The sequence below is a fragment of the Erithacus rubecula genome, assembly GCF_903797595.1.
Source record: "Erithacus rubecula genome assembly, chromosome: 3".
In the NCBI taxonomy this organism is placed as follows: Eukaryota; Metazoa; Chordata; class Aves; order Passeriformes; family Muscicapidae; genus Erithacus; species Erithacus rubecula.
Window position 1 is genome coordinate 60,723,502 of NC_136689.1, and position 16,970 is coordinate 60,740,471.

The following is a 16,970-nucleotide window of genomic DNA, read 5'->3' on the forward strand; positions in this document are numbered from 1 at the left end:
ACCACAATTCAAAATCTCTTTCCTTTCCAGAAGCATCAGTTCCTTTTCATCAAGAAGGCAGCACCTGAGACACTTTGTATCACCTAACTACAAATCAAGACAACCAGCGCATGTCACTGCATTTCCAACTTCCAGTTACAGTGGTAAGGTAAGCAATCAGCATATGGAATGAGTATCAGATATTTGCGTGCACCGAAGGCAAGTCAGTCACAAGAATCTCTACAAATACCTTACAAACAAAACTAGCAGCAAACACCGCTATCTTTACACAGGACTCGTTCATGAACACAACTGATTGGGCAGCCATCTGGAAAACAAGCTGATAGCTGTGTTACAAAAATAGCCAAACAAATATTTGATCATAGTGACTGTACAAACAAGTGTTAGAGGGAGGGAAGTAAGCATGATTCAGTCAGCAAAAACTCCACTTATACAAGAGTGCCTCCAAGCCACAGAACACGTAGCTTCAGTTTTACACTAATAATAAATACTTCAGTCCAACACATGCAACTGAGTCTGACCAAGGTGTCTAAGCAGGCAATGGAACAAAATTCCATTGGTTTTCTCCACAGCATGCAGGCCCACTCCACTGGCAGAAATGCCTACACAGGATGCTTGGCAGCAGCAGGTGCCCTGCAGCTCAGAACGGAGGGAGACGGCAGAAGTGATTCCATCAGAGGTAAGGTTCAACATATGCAAGGTATGAGCACAGTTTGTTTTTAGGCACGTCTTTGGTTACATTCTCAACACAGTCTGCTTTATAAAATAATAAATAAAACAGTCAAGATTTGGTTAAAATCCAGGTAAAGATTAAAAACTTCTTTTTGTCAGAAACTCAGGCAAAGAAGTCCTTTTAAATTCGTGTTTTGTTATATCCATAAACGATAAAATCCCAGTGCTACAGTAAGGCATGTAAATACTGAACCTGAAAGAAAATAAAGATGGGGAAGAAAATTGCATTAATATTGACATTAAATAACATTAAATCAATAGCTCTGGAAACATCTCTTCAGAAAGCTCTGCACGTATCTTACTACAATACTAGAAGTTCAATGACTGCCCCACTCCCATGTGACAGATTAAGCTTTTCATTTACAACAAACCATTTCAAGGTAGGAAGAATATAAAAATGACAAATAAGGAGAGAAAAAAAAAAGCTGGAAAAATATCAAAAGGCTGAAAGAAACCCTTACTTGCTTTAGCATTCCAAAAAGATCAATACTGCAAGTTACAGATGTAAAAGGAGGAAATAAACAATGGGATTAATAAAACAGTCAAGTATATAGCAATCAAATGAATGAAAGCCATTTTTAACAAGGCTTATCAGTTTGACATTTTTAAAATTTCTACTTAAATTTTTACTTCAAGACATACACACAAAATATTTTTGCCTTTTTATTTTGCAATGGAAGCACTTCAAACACAATGCAAATGATTTAAAATTATTTTTTTCCATGCAGAGTTCAATTTGTTTTTGAGTAGGAATGGAAGGGAAAATAATTTCCTCTCATTTTAGTAAAACACCTTTTATTTTCCATTTTATTGTTTCTCTCTAAACGATATGTCTGAAATACAGTACTATTAGGCTTAAGTGATTGTACTTTTGACAAAATCCACTGTGAAAAAATAATCAGAAAATCTAAATCAGAATAATTTTCTACTGCAAGCCTCATTTAATAGTACCGCACACTCAGTAGTAAAATGTCAAAATGCTGAAGTTACCTAAGGCAATAATGTAGGCACACATATACAGTATTTTCTCTAAGTGCTTGTGTAAATAAGGAAATTTAAAGAATATGTGGCCTAGAACAGTCAGAAAAACTGAAATATTCCTTTTTGCAGTTAGATCTCCATCAGCTGAATGAAGAAATCCTGGTAATGCATGCAGCAGGCTGCTTACATAAATTAAGTCAGGCACAGAAGAACTTTTTTGTCCTTGTTAACAGGGAGTCTTTTAGATTTCTCACACATATTAACAGTATAAAGAAGGACAAAAGCCTGAAAAAAGTCCATGCAAAATAAAGTTGTGAATCATAGGAAATTTCTTCTGGGTTAAGCACAGAAATAAGGCTGCTAATCTTGCCTATGACTGTTTCAAGTTTTTTGTTTTGTTTTTTTTTTTTAATCGGGGGCTTTACAAATACAGCCAATTGAGAGTTTGCCAAACATTTAACAATGTTTGGCCGCTTCACCATGACAGACAACCACCAGATTCCTTACCTGCTAAGTATTTAATATTGTCAAGTTTGTGTGTTTCAAGCATTGTTTTCAGATCTGCAACTTCTGTGTCTATTTTTCTGTCTGTTTGGGTCAGAGCTCGGTCTTGTTGTGCGTGCTAAAAAGCAAAGCAACAAAATGATGCAATTTGAACACTTCCTAGTTTATTTAGAAATTTAGACATCCCTTCAAGTTGTATTTTTGCTTCCTCCTTAAATGCATGTTAATTTGCATTCTTACAGAAGTTACAGAATATTCTGAGCTGGAAGGGATCCACAAGGATCCTAAGTCCAACTCAGCAGTGTCCTGTGCACGGATGGACAGGATGGCCTGTACAAGCTTTGTGTCATTAGCATCATGCTCCAACTGAGCTAATACAGGCCTTATTCAAAGAGAACAAGTTCCTTCTTAGCTGATTATATCCAGGAAATTGAATAATTTGGTGAACTCAGGAAATTTATGTGATTACATGTTCCTTAACAAGTAACCTAGAAACTGGCAGAACTGGATGCCTTCTTATCTCAATCTAACAGCATAAACATTAACTACAATCTGTCATTCAGCCCACTGACTAAAGTCACTGCTCAATTGTAAGAGCTACTGAGAAGCCTAAGAGCCTCTTGTGACAAAATCACACTGGAGCAGGGAGATTTATAGATCATGAGAAATACTGAGAATTGGTCTTCTGTTGTAGAAAAGCATGTCTTTGTCTTGCAATGAGTTTTACCACGAAATCAGCTACAAATGCAGAATTTAATTATGACAGAAGACAGGATTTCTGCTAAAAAATATGGGATAGAACAATTACTCAGAAGAGACTGAAAAATCCAACTTGTAAATTAAGAACAGCAGCTGCTATACTCAAGAACAGGCTGTGTACTCCTGCTTTTATACATCTGTGCAGCAATGCTGAGTTGCTGATATTTTCAAATCAGCACTACTGAAACATTGTTAATCAGTTAATGATTTACTGCTAGATGACTTCCTAGGGATAATTCCCTAAACTACAGAAAGAAAACAAAGATAAGTAGTAGTTCTTGATAAAAATCTCCTCTAAAACGAAGGCAAATCAGTCTAGCAATAAGTTTCTCTCTAAACATGAGGGAAAGAATTAATTTCATATTGTGAGTGGAATTTCATCCACAGAAAATACTACATTCATGAGGTTTCAAAACAAAGTGACTACTGAACAGCTCATTATACATGCAGAGAGTCTAATAACATGTATGAAAGCCTTTTTATTCTGTAGACACTTAAGTTAAAGTGCATAAGGACATCACCAAGTCCAAAAAGGATACAAAGTCACACACAAGTACAAAAAGATTTGCTATGTAATAATCAGCTACTAAGTTCTTACCAATTCCACTATTTCTGTCCTCATTTCAAGTAGTTTTCTTTCATTAAGTGAATACTAGAAGGGAAAAAAAAAATTAAACATGATACTGTTCTTAAACTTAATTTCCTTCTTTTTTCCCCCACTTAAAAGCATGTTTCTTTGTTTTACATAGAACACATAATCTGGACAACAGTATTGCCTGACAGCACTTGGAAGACAGCATTGTAGGGTACCTGCAGTCCTTTTTCAAAGCACACTTCAGAAATGTGAAGTGCAACAAGTTCTTCAGACACTCACCTTCCACAAAAACTGCATATATTAGTAAGCAGCTGGAAGAGAGGCTGGCAGATTTGCATTTCTGAAAAGCAAGGACCTATGACTCTAAACAGTAACTCTGGAACAGTTGACTAATCCACTGAGCATAAAAGCACAACCAAGGATGAACCACCTGCTGCCTTCAGGAAGGGGAGAACATTTAAATCACATCAAATTCAGCTATCAAAGAAATGTTTAGCCAGCATTGTATGCACTCACAATTTGAATTGTTCTGACCTCTATCATTTCATGGTATATTTGTTAAAATTATAACATTTGTATCACACATGAAGCCTTATGTTTGTGGATCATCAGAAGTTGTGGCTTATTTTTAGGTTATGGCTGATTGGGTTCAAGGAAAAGTTAAATCCAAAATAAGGAAGCATACTTTTTAAAGCAGGTTACCTTTTTGACTCATGAAGAGGCTTGATTTACCTTGACACCTATAATGGTTCCTGCCCCACTACTGGAGCAATTAAATTATTCACAGACAACTGATAAAGCACCAGTTTCCAGTGAAGAGTACTAAGGTTATCAGGCACCCATCTCAGAATCCTGAGTTAAACAGCAATAACCTTATCTATTGGCATTCCCATGTGAAAGTCACCTTATTTTTCCTTCACTCTGGAAACTTATTTAATTTTAACATTAAAATCAGATTAATCTACATAAATGCCTCAGTACTGAGAAATATTCCTTGAAGATCTAGAGCTTTGTTTGGACTTTTGACTGATCTCAAGTTGAAGTTAAAAGACAGCAGGCTGCTACAAATGTAGAAAATTACATAAAGACAAATAACAGCATATCTATAATTAATGGAGTCACTAGATTCTGAAAAACAAAGACAGGGATAAAAAAAATTCAGATATTTTTTATAAATCTCCATTTTTTATAGTGTCAAAATAGCAGAATATTTATAAAAAGTCTAATCAAAGTTGTGTTTCAGTAGAAATGCAAGAATTGGACTTCACATTGAAGAATTGATCACTATCAAAAGAACTATGAGAATTAAAATAACTTTATGGACGGAAATAGTTAATCTGTTTTACTCTAAACAGATGCAGTTAGCCAAATACACACCTTCTGAATGATTTATATTCTACAAGCTTCTTTCTGGATGTTTTGTTTTGTATTTAGAACTCTAGGCCAGACTTAAAGATTTTACTCTTAGGTTTAAGATAGTGAAATTGGTCTTTTACTGCAAGCCATCATCACATCTGTAACAGCATAAACACAGTGCATAAAAAACCAAGAAGGAAGGACAAGGCTAAATCTCCTGCACTGAAATTCAACAGGGAGATTTCCCCTTAAGTCCATGTTTTTCACAGTGCAGGAAAAATTCAATTTTGTCAGGTACATCTTGAGTTTTTTAACAGCAAGCTTAGAGGCAGTGTGATCCATAAACACATGAATATATACATCTGTATATACTTCTGTACTGTACATCAGGTTTTAAAATCACATCTGTAGACTGAAGGCATAAATCACAACATGAGATGTGCACTAAGCAATGTAGGATTCTCTGAGAAATAAAGTAGAAGAGACTATAAAATAATAAACTATAAAAAAAAGATAAAGCATTTAGAATATGAATTACATATGAATGATTGCCAATATCAGTGTAGGCAAACAAAGAAATTCTCTTTCAGCATTTATTCCATGTAAGACTGAAGGACAAGAACATTTTACTTATTGCTCCAAGTTAAAACAATTAAAACTTTGGACATTTTTCTTCTGAAAAGTAACTTAGTAAGAATGCACTCTAACCTTCAATTATCCTTAGGTTTTTTTTGGTTTTTTTTTCCTCATAAAGCTGGATATTAAGTCTTTAGTCACATTACAGTTGAAGTAAATATAACAATGATGCTGTGCCTACTATAGAAAATAATGGACTGCATCTTTCCCCCAACTCAGCATATGTGCTACAACCTGCTCCCCATTCAGCTGCCTTTTTCCTCTGTGCATGCATTGCAGAGCTAGCAATTAAATGGTGAGGTGGGGGGAGGGGAAAAAAAGAGAGCAGCTTCCATAGAAACTATGAAATTACAGTTGCACAGTGGACTACAAAGTTGGCCAACTTTTTTAAGAGAAAGTTGACATGCACAGTTTGCCTTTCCTGGGAGGCAAAATAAAGTTGTGTTCAACACGAAAGACCAAAGTCCAGATTCCACGATCCTACATTAATACACAAGAAAACATTGCTGCATAACTTATAACTGCTGCAGTGGTTTCATATAACTTTTGTAAGCCCAAATTATTGCAAAGGTTATCGTATACACAGTGACTACATTTCATATGATGTGATTAAAAAATACTAGCATGAAATATTAACCTTTAAACAAGAAGTCTACCTGCTCAAATTGTACTTTATTCAAGAATCTACCACGGCTAACAGACTAACAGACAGAGTCACCAACACAGCTGTTACCTAAACTAATCACTCTGAAAACTTCTAGGGGCACACACACACAAGATAAATGATATCTACTTGAACAGTTCTTATTGCTGGTATTGAAAATAAGTATTATGCCTTTATAACACACCTGGGAAAAAAGACTGAGAGAAAAAGAATTTAGAAAAAAGTCATTAAAAGATCCTTCAATTTAGAAGATGCCATTTCATTGAGATCCAAAAAGCTGCTGAAAAAAAAATCTATGAGAACAGAACTCTAGAGTACTATGCATAATGCAAAAACTCATTAATCGTCTAATTTTACATCTACATTACCCTAATTTAAGATTACATCAATTGTGCCCTACCAGGTATTTCAAACCTCAAAAATAATACGAATCAGGATAACGTACAGTTAAAAAAAAAAAATCCAACTAGTTCCACAATAGGTATTTTCTGACTAACTAGATACAGGGAAATGAAACACCTTCAATGATGATTCAACAAAATGTGTACACAATACTAAGTGTGTAAACTGAGAAAGAGATATAAAACAGAAAATTCTCTAGGCAGCTGGTCAGCATATTAGATTAAATATCTAATATATTTAAGTGCAATGTGTTAATCCTGATAGCAAAACAAGACCAAAACAGGTAAGATACAGACCCAAACATGGCACCTGGGATATACCTACATAAGGATGAGTAACTTGGGTTAACACCACCTTGAAGCTGAGTGATACTTTAGGTTAGTATGAAAATCTTTTTGGGTAAGATGTTCTTACCCAAATTTGGAAATTGCTCAGTGTTGAGATGTTTCTAGAAGTAACCAAAACTTACCAGTTCTTTTACTCTGCTCTTTTCCAGGTTTAGGTTTAACTTGTTATCTGCACGAACTTTGGTAATTTCATCCTAATGAGAAAAATTGATAAAGCAGCAAGCAAGGTTTTCTGTTTTATCATAAGCAGAAAGAATTAGACAAATATATTGCATCTTTATTTATATATCTCCTGAACATGAGCTTCTCTCCAATTAATGTATATAATTTTTCAGAATTATTAAGTATTTATTCTTCACCTGGGAAGTACGATGTTCTATAGTATGAATGTGATCTCAAAATCAAAAATTAAAAATTACTTTTAACCCTAAGAATAGCACGTAACTGAGAAGTGCAACCTTCTCTAAATGCAGAGAATGTTTCATAGATCCTGTAACTCTCTGTGATATCTAGAAACCCAGTCTGGCTACACCTGTAAGTTGGATTTCTTCCATGAAACATTGCTGATGCTCAAATAACATTCAAAGCAAGTTTCTCCCCTTACAATGTAAAAGAAAATATGTTTCTAAAGACTACATCTAGAGTTTTCAGAAAAAGGTATAGACATTTTAAAAGTCAGGAAATGTTTACAGCATTTTTAAACATCTAACTTTTTTAAACTACCATGAAGTTGTATGCTTGCATTTGACTTTATCAATAGCTGTGAGTCCTGCTTTTCCTGGTGACAGCTGCCATTTTAATGCAGCCTCCTGGCAGGAATTCCAGCCAGCTGACAGTTTGTCACATGGCAACTGCTGATTAGATGAATATGTGGGAGAAATAAAAGACTACTGATGTTCTGAGAGATTCTACTGCTAGAACCAAGTAAGCATTTCTCAAGGCCAATGAAAACTCAATAGGTTAGCATTAACAATAATTAGACTCAATTTCTGTGTTTGAATTTTGAACTTTAGTTGATTTTCTATTAGTTGTCATTTCAACAGAATACATTACAGTTTAATAAATAACAAAATAGAATTTTTCCTTGAAGTTTTATATTGTGTCTTTTTGTATGAGCAAGCATGTAACAACGTGTCCTTGTGAGAATTGAATTTACAGTTAAAAGTAAAATATAGAGACATCTAGTTTTAAGAAAAGAAGACTCAGATCCTTGATGTCCTATCAGTGGATTACATTAACTCATTCACATGCAACTAAAACCATAAAATAATTTACAATTAAAAATTAGATGCCAAATGTATTATAAAACAGAATAAGCTTTGTATACAGATCCTGTTTTCTTGCAATGGTAATTTGGTCCCAAACAAATGGGACCAAACATAATGATCTCAAACTTGGTGGCTTTAAAAAGCCATTTAAAGACTGCTTTAAATTCTGGACAGGTAACAGGTAAGGCTTCAGAGAAAAAGAAGGAAAAAAACCACCAAACCCCCACAATTAGTAAGTAATGTGATTTTAAATGTATGCTGCATCTTTAATGTACAGGCAGTCCTAAATGCAGAACCTCACTCAGCCTGAACCATGATATGGCAGCTATTATCTGAATTAAAGACATAAAAATATCTTCAGTTATATTTTGGTTCACCTCTTGTACTAGTCATCTTCCTGTCCCCATAAATGAGGTATGCATGAAAGTGCCATTGCTGCAGTGTACTGTCAATTTCAGCATCACATGTATCATAACACAGCTCAGAAAATAAAATTCTGAAAGTAACACTTCTTATTTTTTCCAGCTAATTAGACAGGTGTTAATTTTTAATTAGATTGCTATGGTATCTTACCATGACTTGCTTCTTTATCTGTTGGAGCTCAAGTTTTATTTTCTGTGAGAATACAAGAAAAATTTTAGGCTTTACTACTGTATATGAACCCACACTATCTAGAAATTTACTGAATTTGCATGATCAGTAACAGTGACTATAATCCATAATATGAAAAGGCAGGCAAACCAAGCACTATTCTATGTCCTCAGCACATGTACAGATGAATACACATGCAAGTTTACTCAGTACTGTGCCCTTCCAAACAACAGCACAAGGTAAAAATCAGCAATGTCCCATCCTCACACAGCCCAGGAGCCCGCTGGCTGATTTTGCCATGAGGGCTCATCACTGGCTCATGGTCCACCTGGAGTCCACCAAGTTTTCCCTGCCAAACTGCTTTCATTAGGTCACCCTCAGCCTGTCCTGGTGTCCTGCCCCTGGTATTCCCCAAGGGCATGACTACGCATTTCCATTTGTTCAACTCCATGTGATTCCTGTCGTCCCATTTTCCCAGCTTGTTCATGTCCCCATGAACAGCAGCACAACTGCCTGGTGTATCAGCAGCTGCTCCCAGCTTTGGATCATCTGCACACTTGCTCCCTGCTCTGCTCCATCAACAAGTTCATTAATGAAGGTGTCAAACCATCCCAGCCCCAGTCATCTACTTGGGTACAAGATGCTTTTCTATATCATTATTAAAAAAACATAACAAAACAACAAGGTCTAGAGTAGCACTTCCCAAGACAGTAATTTTTACCTCATTTTCTGAACGAAGTGCTGAAAATTCACTTTTTTCCAAAATAATCATGTCCTTTTTCACACCACCAATATGGGACATTACTTGCTGAAGTGCAATTTCCTTTAAAAGAAAGAAGAACCTCAGAATATATCACAACTGTAATGCTTTTCCTAATCTGTGCCTACAAATATGAAAGACTATTTTGGTACATTGGTATTTTTAATTCAGTAATTCCAGGTTGATTATCCAAGTTGCAGAAAGCAAGATAGAGTGACAGTGACAAAATAAGCAAGTTAGGCTCAAACGTTGGTGACATCTGACAAAATTGGCAGTGCTAACACAGATCAGAATAATTCAATTATTAGCCTAGGAAACATTTGCTTCCAAGTCATCAAATTCTTAAGCTAGCAAAGGCATGAGGGAAGCTGTCTCTCAGCCAAATGAGGAAAGCTGGCCATCAGACCAAAATTTCTCAGTGCAGCCATACTCTTCTGTAATTACCTCCTTTTTTTGCCACTCCCAGCAAGGAAGTCTCTGCCTCACTGCTCAAGATCACACACTGATGCTTTGAATTGCTATTCTCAGTCCCTCACACTGAACTGACAGAAGACAAACCAGAATTCTCTTCAAGGATGGAAAAGTCTGTAGACATTGTTCTAGATCTTACACTACTCACACATGCAAATAGGAACTACCTTCTCTACTAAAGATCTTCCTCTAAGAAGCAGTCCCTTACTTTTGGACTAAGACTCCTACAAATCTGACACAGCACTCTAACTTCAGTTTTGTCATAAAATGTGATTCTACCTTGCAGCATTTTATTTCTAAGTAGCATCTAAAGACATCTCTCCAGGCCATCTGACCACAAGACTGAAAAAAATGGGTCAGTGTTCTGGACATATTATAAAAAGCCTGCAGAAGGAGTACTGCATGGACACCTCTCTTCCTACTCCTCAGTGTTTCCAGATTGCTCTTGTTCTCTCTTCTCCTCAGTGCACTCAGCAGAGACCAGAATGTTTCATATTCTTTCTCCTCTTCATGCCTATACATACACACACATGTAAATCTGTTTTTCCCTAAGGTTTTACATAATCAAAGTAATATTTTGATAATAGGTCATCCACAACATTCCAAATCTTTCTTCTCTTTCTGCAGAAGCTCTTGTGCAATCAAAGACTATAAGGAAGTACAAATTTATCATGTGGCCCAGTGTTGATGGCACACACACTTCCTGAGCTGCCATACAAACCTACACATTGCATCTTAATGGCAGAAGGTCACTTGAGGGTCAAATCTAACAGTCTCACAAAACATCTACCATGAGTAGCAATATTAAATTCAACAAAAAACAACTTTCATTTAAAATGTTAGGCACAGAAGGAGGCTGAGACTGCTTGTAAAATACAACCAGCCATGTGAGAAAAGGACCCTTTAACATGGCATTCCCTGAGTGACTGTGGAACAAATTCAGTGCAAGAGGAGGATTGTAGGTTTGCCTACAATCTAAAAGCTAGGAAGATTGGTTTGAAACCTCCCTAGATGGAAAGTGCCACAAAAGAGTCCCAATTTTTAAGGAGACACACTTCTGCCAAGACTGTTACACTACAGAGACAGCGGCGGCTGTTTTCTCACTTCTCAAGACAGCAGCCTGGTTACTATGTACTTCCTTGTTACAAGTCTAGAAAAGAATACATGTAGAAATTCAAATCCATGCACCTCTTATGCCTGTCAAAGCCTTCTCAGTAACTGTGTCATATTACTGTAAGGCTGAAACTAAAAAACTACTTGTGGTTTGCCCACCAACCCAGGAGACTAAAATCTCAAGTCCATCACAACACTTTGGTAACATCTGATAAACTCCAGACAAAATAATCCAGCCAACAGATATAGAGGAATGCTTGCTCTTCAAACTTTTAAAATGCACTGTCGAAGAGTAATAAATAGCAACACATATTTCATTAACAGGCATACAAGGCTTTAATTTACTTTAATCCCACCACTGCCTCTGGTCTAACCTGCTGTACTTTGGTGACCATGTCCTTGTAAATCATATCCAGGTTGGTGTTCATGATTTTCACTAATGCAGACACAATGACTTCTGACTGCTGAGTAGTGAACCCTAAGCGAAACAAAAGGTGACATTCAGACAGACATCCAAATCTGGACAGTTTACAGAAATAACACTTGTTGATACTCAGCACCAAATTACAATAAATACCAGTTATGAAAAATAATAAAACACAGACCTCTTGATCCAGCACCAACAAAAGAGCAGTTAGTACCTCCACATTTCCCCACACCAGAACTATGTCTGTGACATAAAACTGTCTGCCAACATAATGACTGCTTTCATAGTACAACACTGTTATACCATCAGCAGGATAAACAGGGAGTTTTCCAGAGTTATTATGGAATGTCACCTCTTACAGGTAGTTACTTCCATGAGCAAGCAAGAATTCTGACTCTGAAATGCAGATTCCTCATTATACTACAGAACTCCAGTGCCACTGAATATGTACAAAACTCAGCAACAAAAAACAAAGCCAACTGTCCTGATTTTAGACTGTTTGAACTGAACATATCGGAAACTGCAGGAAAACACTGTCCCTAAAAATGCCCTCATCTTTTCCACCCTCAAAATGTAGGAGTAAAAATGTCACGAAGGAGAGTTAATCATTATGAAAAGAAACACTTGCAAAGGCGTGATTATTTCAAACTAACCAGCAGTTCAGCATCAGCAAGCACAGCTGAGAGCAAGTCACTTTCACTAGCTGAGCTGATATAAAAGTTTACTACCACTAAAAAAGTTGCTCCCTCTCCCCTTATGACACTCCAGACACTCTGACCTGTGCTCACTCAATTGATCCAGCAACTCATTAAATTAGTGTCTCAGAATACAAACAAGAAAAAGAGCTGGAGGGCTTCCTGAGAAGTTCCTGGAATGAGGAAAAGGAAAAAACCACCTGGCAGGGGAAGAGGACTGGACCTCTCTGTTTTAGGAATGGAGAGCTGTTACAAGTCACTTCAGCTGTACTGAGGGTTCACCTTAGGGCACCTCTCTCACCTCAGCATTGAATCCAAAATAATCTATTCCCTTATCTATATTTTAGCATAATACTATTTTTAGAGTATTCTACACTCTATCCTAAAAGCTGCACTGTACAGAGTAGTCCATATTCCATCCAATTGTAACACAGTAGTGCATATTTAAGGTGCAATATACTAAATATGAAGGAATCCAATTTATACATTTTAGACCACTGCCTTGAAAATGCTGGGGTTTTTATACTCTCAGTTCTTAAAATTTCATTTTTTCTTAGCACTTTTAACTACCAATAGGTTAAAAGTTATTCCAAAGTCAGTTATATAACCTCACTGTTTCCTTTTTGAAGCCAAAGACAGCCCTGTATGTCTCTACCTAGTGTATAGATAAGCCCCCCAAAAAATCCATAAAATCAAGGTTTAACACTGCATGTCAAGGAAAAGTAACAAATTTTGTGAACTAAAAATCCACTCACGAAAGCCATTAAAAATAGCTACTTGTTTCAAACAAATTACCATTTTCTTCCAAGAGGCATACCAGCGCATGAGTGTCAAAATAAAGCCTCCTACTTCCCAGTAAGGAAAGACTTCCTTTGCTTTGTAAAGATGACACAGAGATGTTTACATCTGGAAAAAGGAAAAAAAAAAATATAAACAAAACCAAAGTTATTTCTTAAAAACTTTTATCAACGTTTGCTTTCCAGGAGTTTTCACTTATTACAAAATAGTTTGTGTTGAGATTATCACAACTTGCTTGGAAGTGAAAAGACATCTGATCAGTAAGTTCTATGTGCAAGACCTGGAAAACAGGACACTATGCCACTGCTGCCCTTACAAGATGCTCTCCAGGAATACAATGTTCTGGGAAAAATGCCTCCAATTGACAGCATCCTGTATCTGCTCTTTTACCAGAATCACCTCAGCAGGCAGGACCTGTGAGCACTTCAAAGCTGGAGGGCTAAATCCACACACTGTCCCTTCTTTGTTAAAGAAGTGAACTCTCATCCGTTGCCATTTAGGAAAAAAAGTAATCACTCACAATTTGCCATTTACTGCTTTTGGCAGAAAATACTTTCAACTTTCAATGCTGAAAGCCAATGTAAAACAGTGTGTTGTTTCCACTGGAATGTGTAGTGTATAAACTATCCTGACAGAATGAACGTGAGGTGGGGCATGAGGTGAAGTGCCAAGAGGCAGAATCTGTTAATCAATTAGGTTGGAAAAGACCTTTGGGATCATCGAGTCCAACCTTTGACCCAACACCACGTTGTGAGCCGGACCCTGGCACTGAGCGCCGCGTCCTTAAAACACTCCTAGGGATGGTGACTCCACACACCCTGGGCCCAGGCCACAGTCCAGGCACTCTTTCCTCCAATAAATCCTTTCTGATGTCCACCCTAAACTTCTCCCAGCACGGCTTGAGGCTATGTCCTCTTATCCTGTCGCTGGCTGTCTGGCGAAGAGTCCGATCTGCACTTTGCTACACCTTCGTTTCGAGTAGCTGCAGAGAGCGATAAGGTGTCCCCGAGCCTCCTTTTCTGCAGGCTGGACACCCCCAGCTGCCCTGCGCTGCCGACCCTTCCCCACCCCCGGTGCCCGGACTCTCTGTGCCCTCAGGGCCGCCATCCCCGGGCTCACCCCGCTCCCCGAGCTGCCGCCGCTTCCCCCCGCCGCTCCCGCCGCCCCTGCCCCACTCGGCGCCGCCGCCGGGGCCCGGCTGCGCTGCGGGCGGGCACCGCCAGTCGCCGAGGCAGCGGCGCGCGGGGGACGCGGGCGCGCGGCCGTCACGTGAGGCGCTGTCCGAGCCGCGCGGCCGCGGCCGTAGCAGCAGCAGCAGCAGCGCGCGCCCCCCGCCGCCCGCGGCCGCCTGCGCCCCGGCCATGGCCGCGCCGCCCGGTCCCGACGGCGGAAAAGGGGAGGGGAAGGAGGGAGGGAGCGAAACCGCTGCTGCCGCTGCTGCCGTCGCCGCTACTGGGATGCCATTGCCGAGCGCACGCCGCCCCGGCGGCTCACTTCCGCCTCGGGCGCCGTCCCGCTTCCGCCTCCGGGACGCGGCCTAGCGCGGCAGGTGACGCCGCCAGCGACGGCGATTGATTCTACGGCTCACGGAGCGGCCGCGGCGGGAAGAGCGGCGCGGGCGGGCCGGGTTTGGGCGGGGCGGGGCGGTGGGGACAGACGGACACTGCCCGGTCATAGGGCCAGAAAGCCGTGTGATCATGGGATCAGGGCTGGAAGTGACCTTTGGGATCAACTGGTCTGAAAGGAATGAGGGACTTGTCCTCACAAGCAAACTGTGGATCTGCTGGTAAATAAAGCTAGATACTTGATGAAGGATGGAGAGATGAAGGAACAATGGGAAGAACCATAAATTCCATAAGGAATTCCACAATTTGACACAAGGAAAAGACAAAGGGAGTGGTTATACATTAGAAGGGGGTCTTAGATATTAGGCTTTTTGGGGAGTCTGTGCTTCTCAAGTACCTCAGCCAGTGGGAAAAGAGAGAGGGAAATGCGGCCTGGAAATTAGGATAAAAAGGAGACTGCATCCTCTAAAAATGTGAGAGACTCCGGGGAAATGCCCCATGACCTGTCCCTTTATTCGAATAAAGTAATGGGACTCCTCTGTCTCATTTTTGGACATAAACCTCTGGTGTTTGTGAATTAATTTTCCTGACAAGTCCTACCATCAGTGCACTGTAATCCCTAAACCACTAAACCCACTAAACCAGACAAACAATTCGGACAGAACTTGTCGCTCTGCAATGGGACTGAGATTCCGAGTCGTGGAGTTATTAACCAGGTAATGCCTGGGATTGGTGGGTCTGGAGCCTTAACCATTGAACAGGTGCCCTGAGCACTAGAGTGGATCAGGTGTGCTGTTTGTTTAGTTCTGCCAAAAATACAGGGTTTTGGGAACTACAGGGAAAAAAGTTTTCTTCCTCATGTGCTGTTGTTAAGACACATTGCTTAATATTTGTAGGAAATTAATAGGAGAAGAAGTTGGTTCATCCCACTGCCATTTTCTCCAGGCAGCACTTACTTCAGAACAAGTTGATATTTTTTTCTGTTAGGTACAAATAAACAGGAAAAAGCATGCAACACCTTTTCTCCTTCCTACTAGACTCAATAATTGCAGCAAATCAGCATGAAGATGGCATCATTCAGGTGTACCTAGATAAATACAAAGGTAGGTGACCCACCATGGCACATGGCAGTGTCACTGCAGCACAGCAGTGTCACTGCAGCTGAGACTGCACCTACACAAGGCCAGCAGCACCCTCCTCCAGCTGCTGTGGTCATGAAGCAGAACAGGAGAAGCTCTTGGTGTTTTTTACAAAATAAACTATAAATATTCTGTGTATAACAGAGGTATCATTATACTTGCAGACTGCATGAATAGCCATTTCTTAAACCACTTGCAGTGTTGGCGGTCAGGGACAGCAGCAGGCTGGCTGGCACAGCCATGTTTGTTTTCATTGTAAGTAAAAGCAGAAATATGTCTAATAAGTTCACTACATCTGCTTGGCTGTTCCTTGCACACTGCCTGGCAGTAGCACAGCACTAATTGCTGACATTTGTGAGTCTGCAGGCAGTTGTCTTTTCATTCTATGGATGATTCAGAAACTGGTGCAGTGTATTTTCTTTGATACTTTCTTCCATGATCCCTTTCAGAGCCCTCTGCTTGTTATGGCAATTGAAAAGCAAAACTATGATTACTGAAGTATCTCCTTTTATATCATCTGCCAGTTTGCATTTTGCAGTTGTTTTTTGTTCTGGACATGATGGCAGATAATGGGTGCAAGAAGTGCTGTCCAGATGGAGGCTCCATCTGCCACTGGAGCCAGCCCATGTAGGGTCAGATGCACCCACACATGCTGGCTATCACACAGTGCCCCTTTTCATGTTTTCTAATGAAAGCAAAGTCGCTACCACGAGCTGCAGAAGTCTCCTAGGGCAGACGACTCTCTGTCTTTGTGTCAGAGATCAATGTTTTCATTTTTTTTCCCTTTCCAGCGTCATGTCACCAGGTTGAGGGAGATGATTCTCTCCCTCTACTCAGCTCTTGTGGAACCTGACCTGGAGTAGTGCATCCAGCCCAGGGTCCCCATTGGATGAAGGACATGCTGGAGTGACTCCAGAGTAAAGTCATGAACATGATCAGGGAGCTGGAGAATCTCTTCTACAGGAGAACAGGGTGAAGGAATGGGATTGTTCACACTGAAGAAGAGAGGGCTCCAAGGGAGAGCTTGTAGCACCTTCCAGTACCTAAAGGGGGCCCACGAGAAAGATGGGGAGACTAATTGCAAGGGCATGCAGTGGCAGGACAGGGAGGAATTACTTTAAACTTGAAATAGATTTGATTTAGATTAGATATTAGTAAAAAATTCTT

General features: G+C 39.4%; 1 protein-coding gene across 4 annotated transcripts; it reads right to left on the reverse strand.

Annotated features, from left to right (window-relative positions):
• Positions 1-531: 531 nt before the first annotated feature.
• Positions 532-14,620, reverse strand: MCUR1 (mitochondrial calcium uniporter regulator 1). 4 transcript variants are annotated; one of them, XM_079300461.1, is made up of 9 exons: positions 14,219-14,620; positions 13,097-13,207; positions 11,554-11,657; positions 9,557-9,658; positions 8,818-8,859; positions 7,099-7,170; positions 3,575-3,628; positions 2,221-2,335; positions 532-756 (listed from the first exon to the last, which is right to left on the reverse strand). In XM_079300461.1, exons 1-9 carry the CDS (start codon positions 14,460-14,462, stop codon positions 674-676), a joined length of 927 nt encoding a protein of 308 aa, XP_079156587.1. In that variant the 5' UTR covers positions 14,463-14,620; the 3' UTR covers positions 532-673. The 4 variants fall into 4 exon arrangements, with proteins under 4 accessions (XP_079156587.1, XP_079156585.1, XP_079156584.1 ...); XM_079300458.1 differs by lacking the exon at positions 532-756 and adding an exon at positions 836-925 and having other exon boundaries at positions 14,219-14,597; XM_079300459.1 differs by lacking the exon at positions 3,575-3,628 and having other exon boundaries at positions 14,219-14,597.
• Between the last annotated feature and the right edge of the window lie 2,350 nt (positions 14,621-16,970).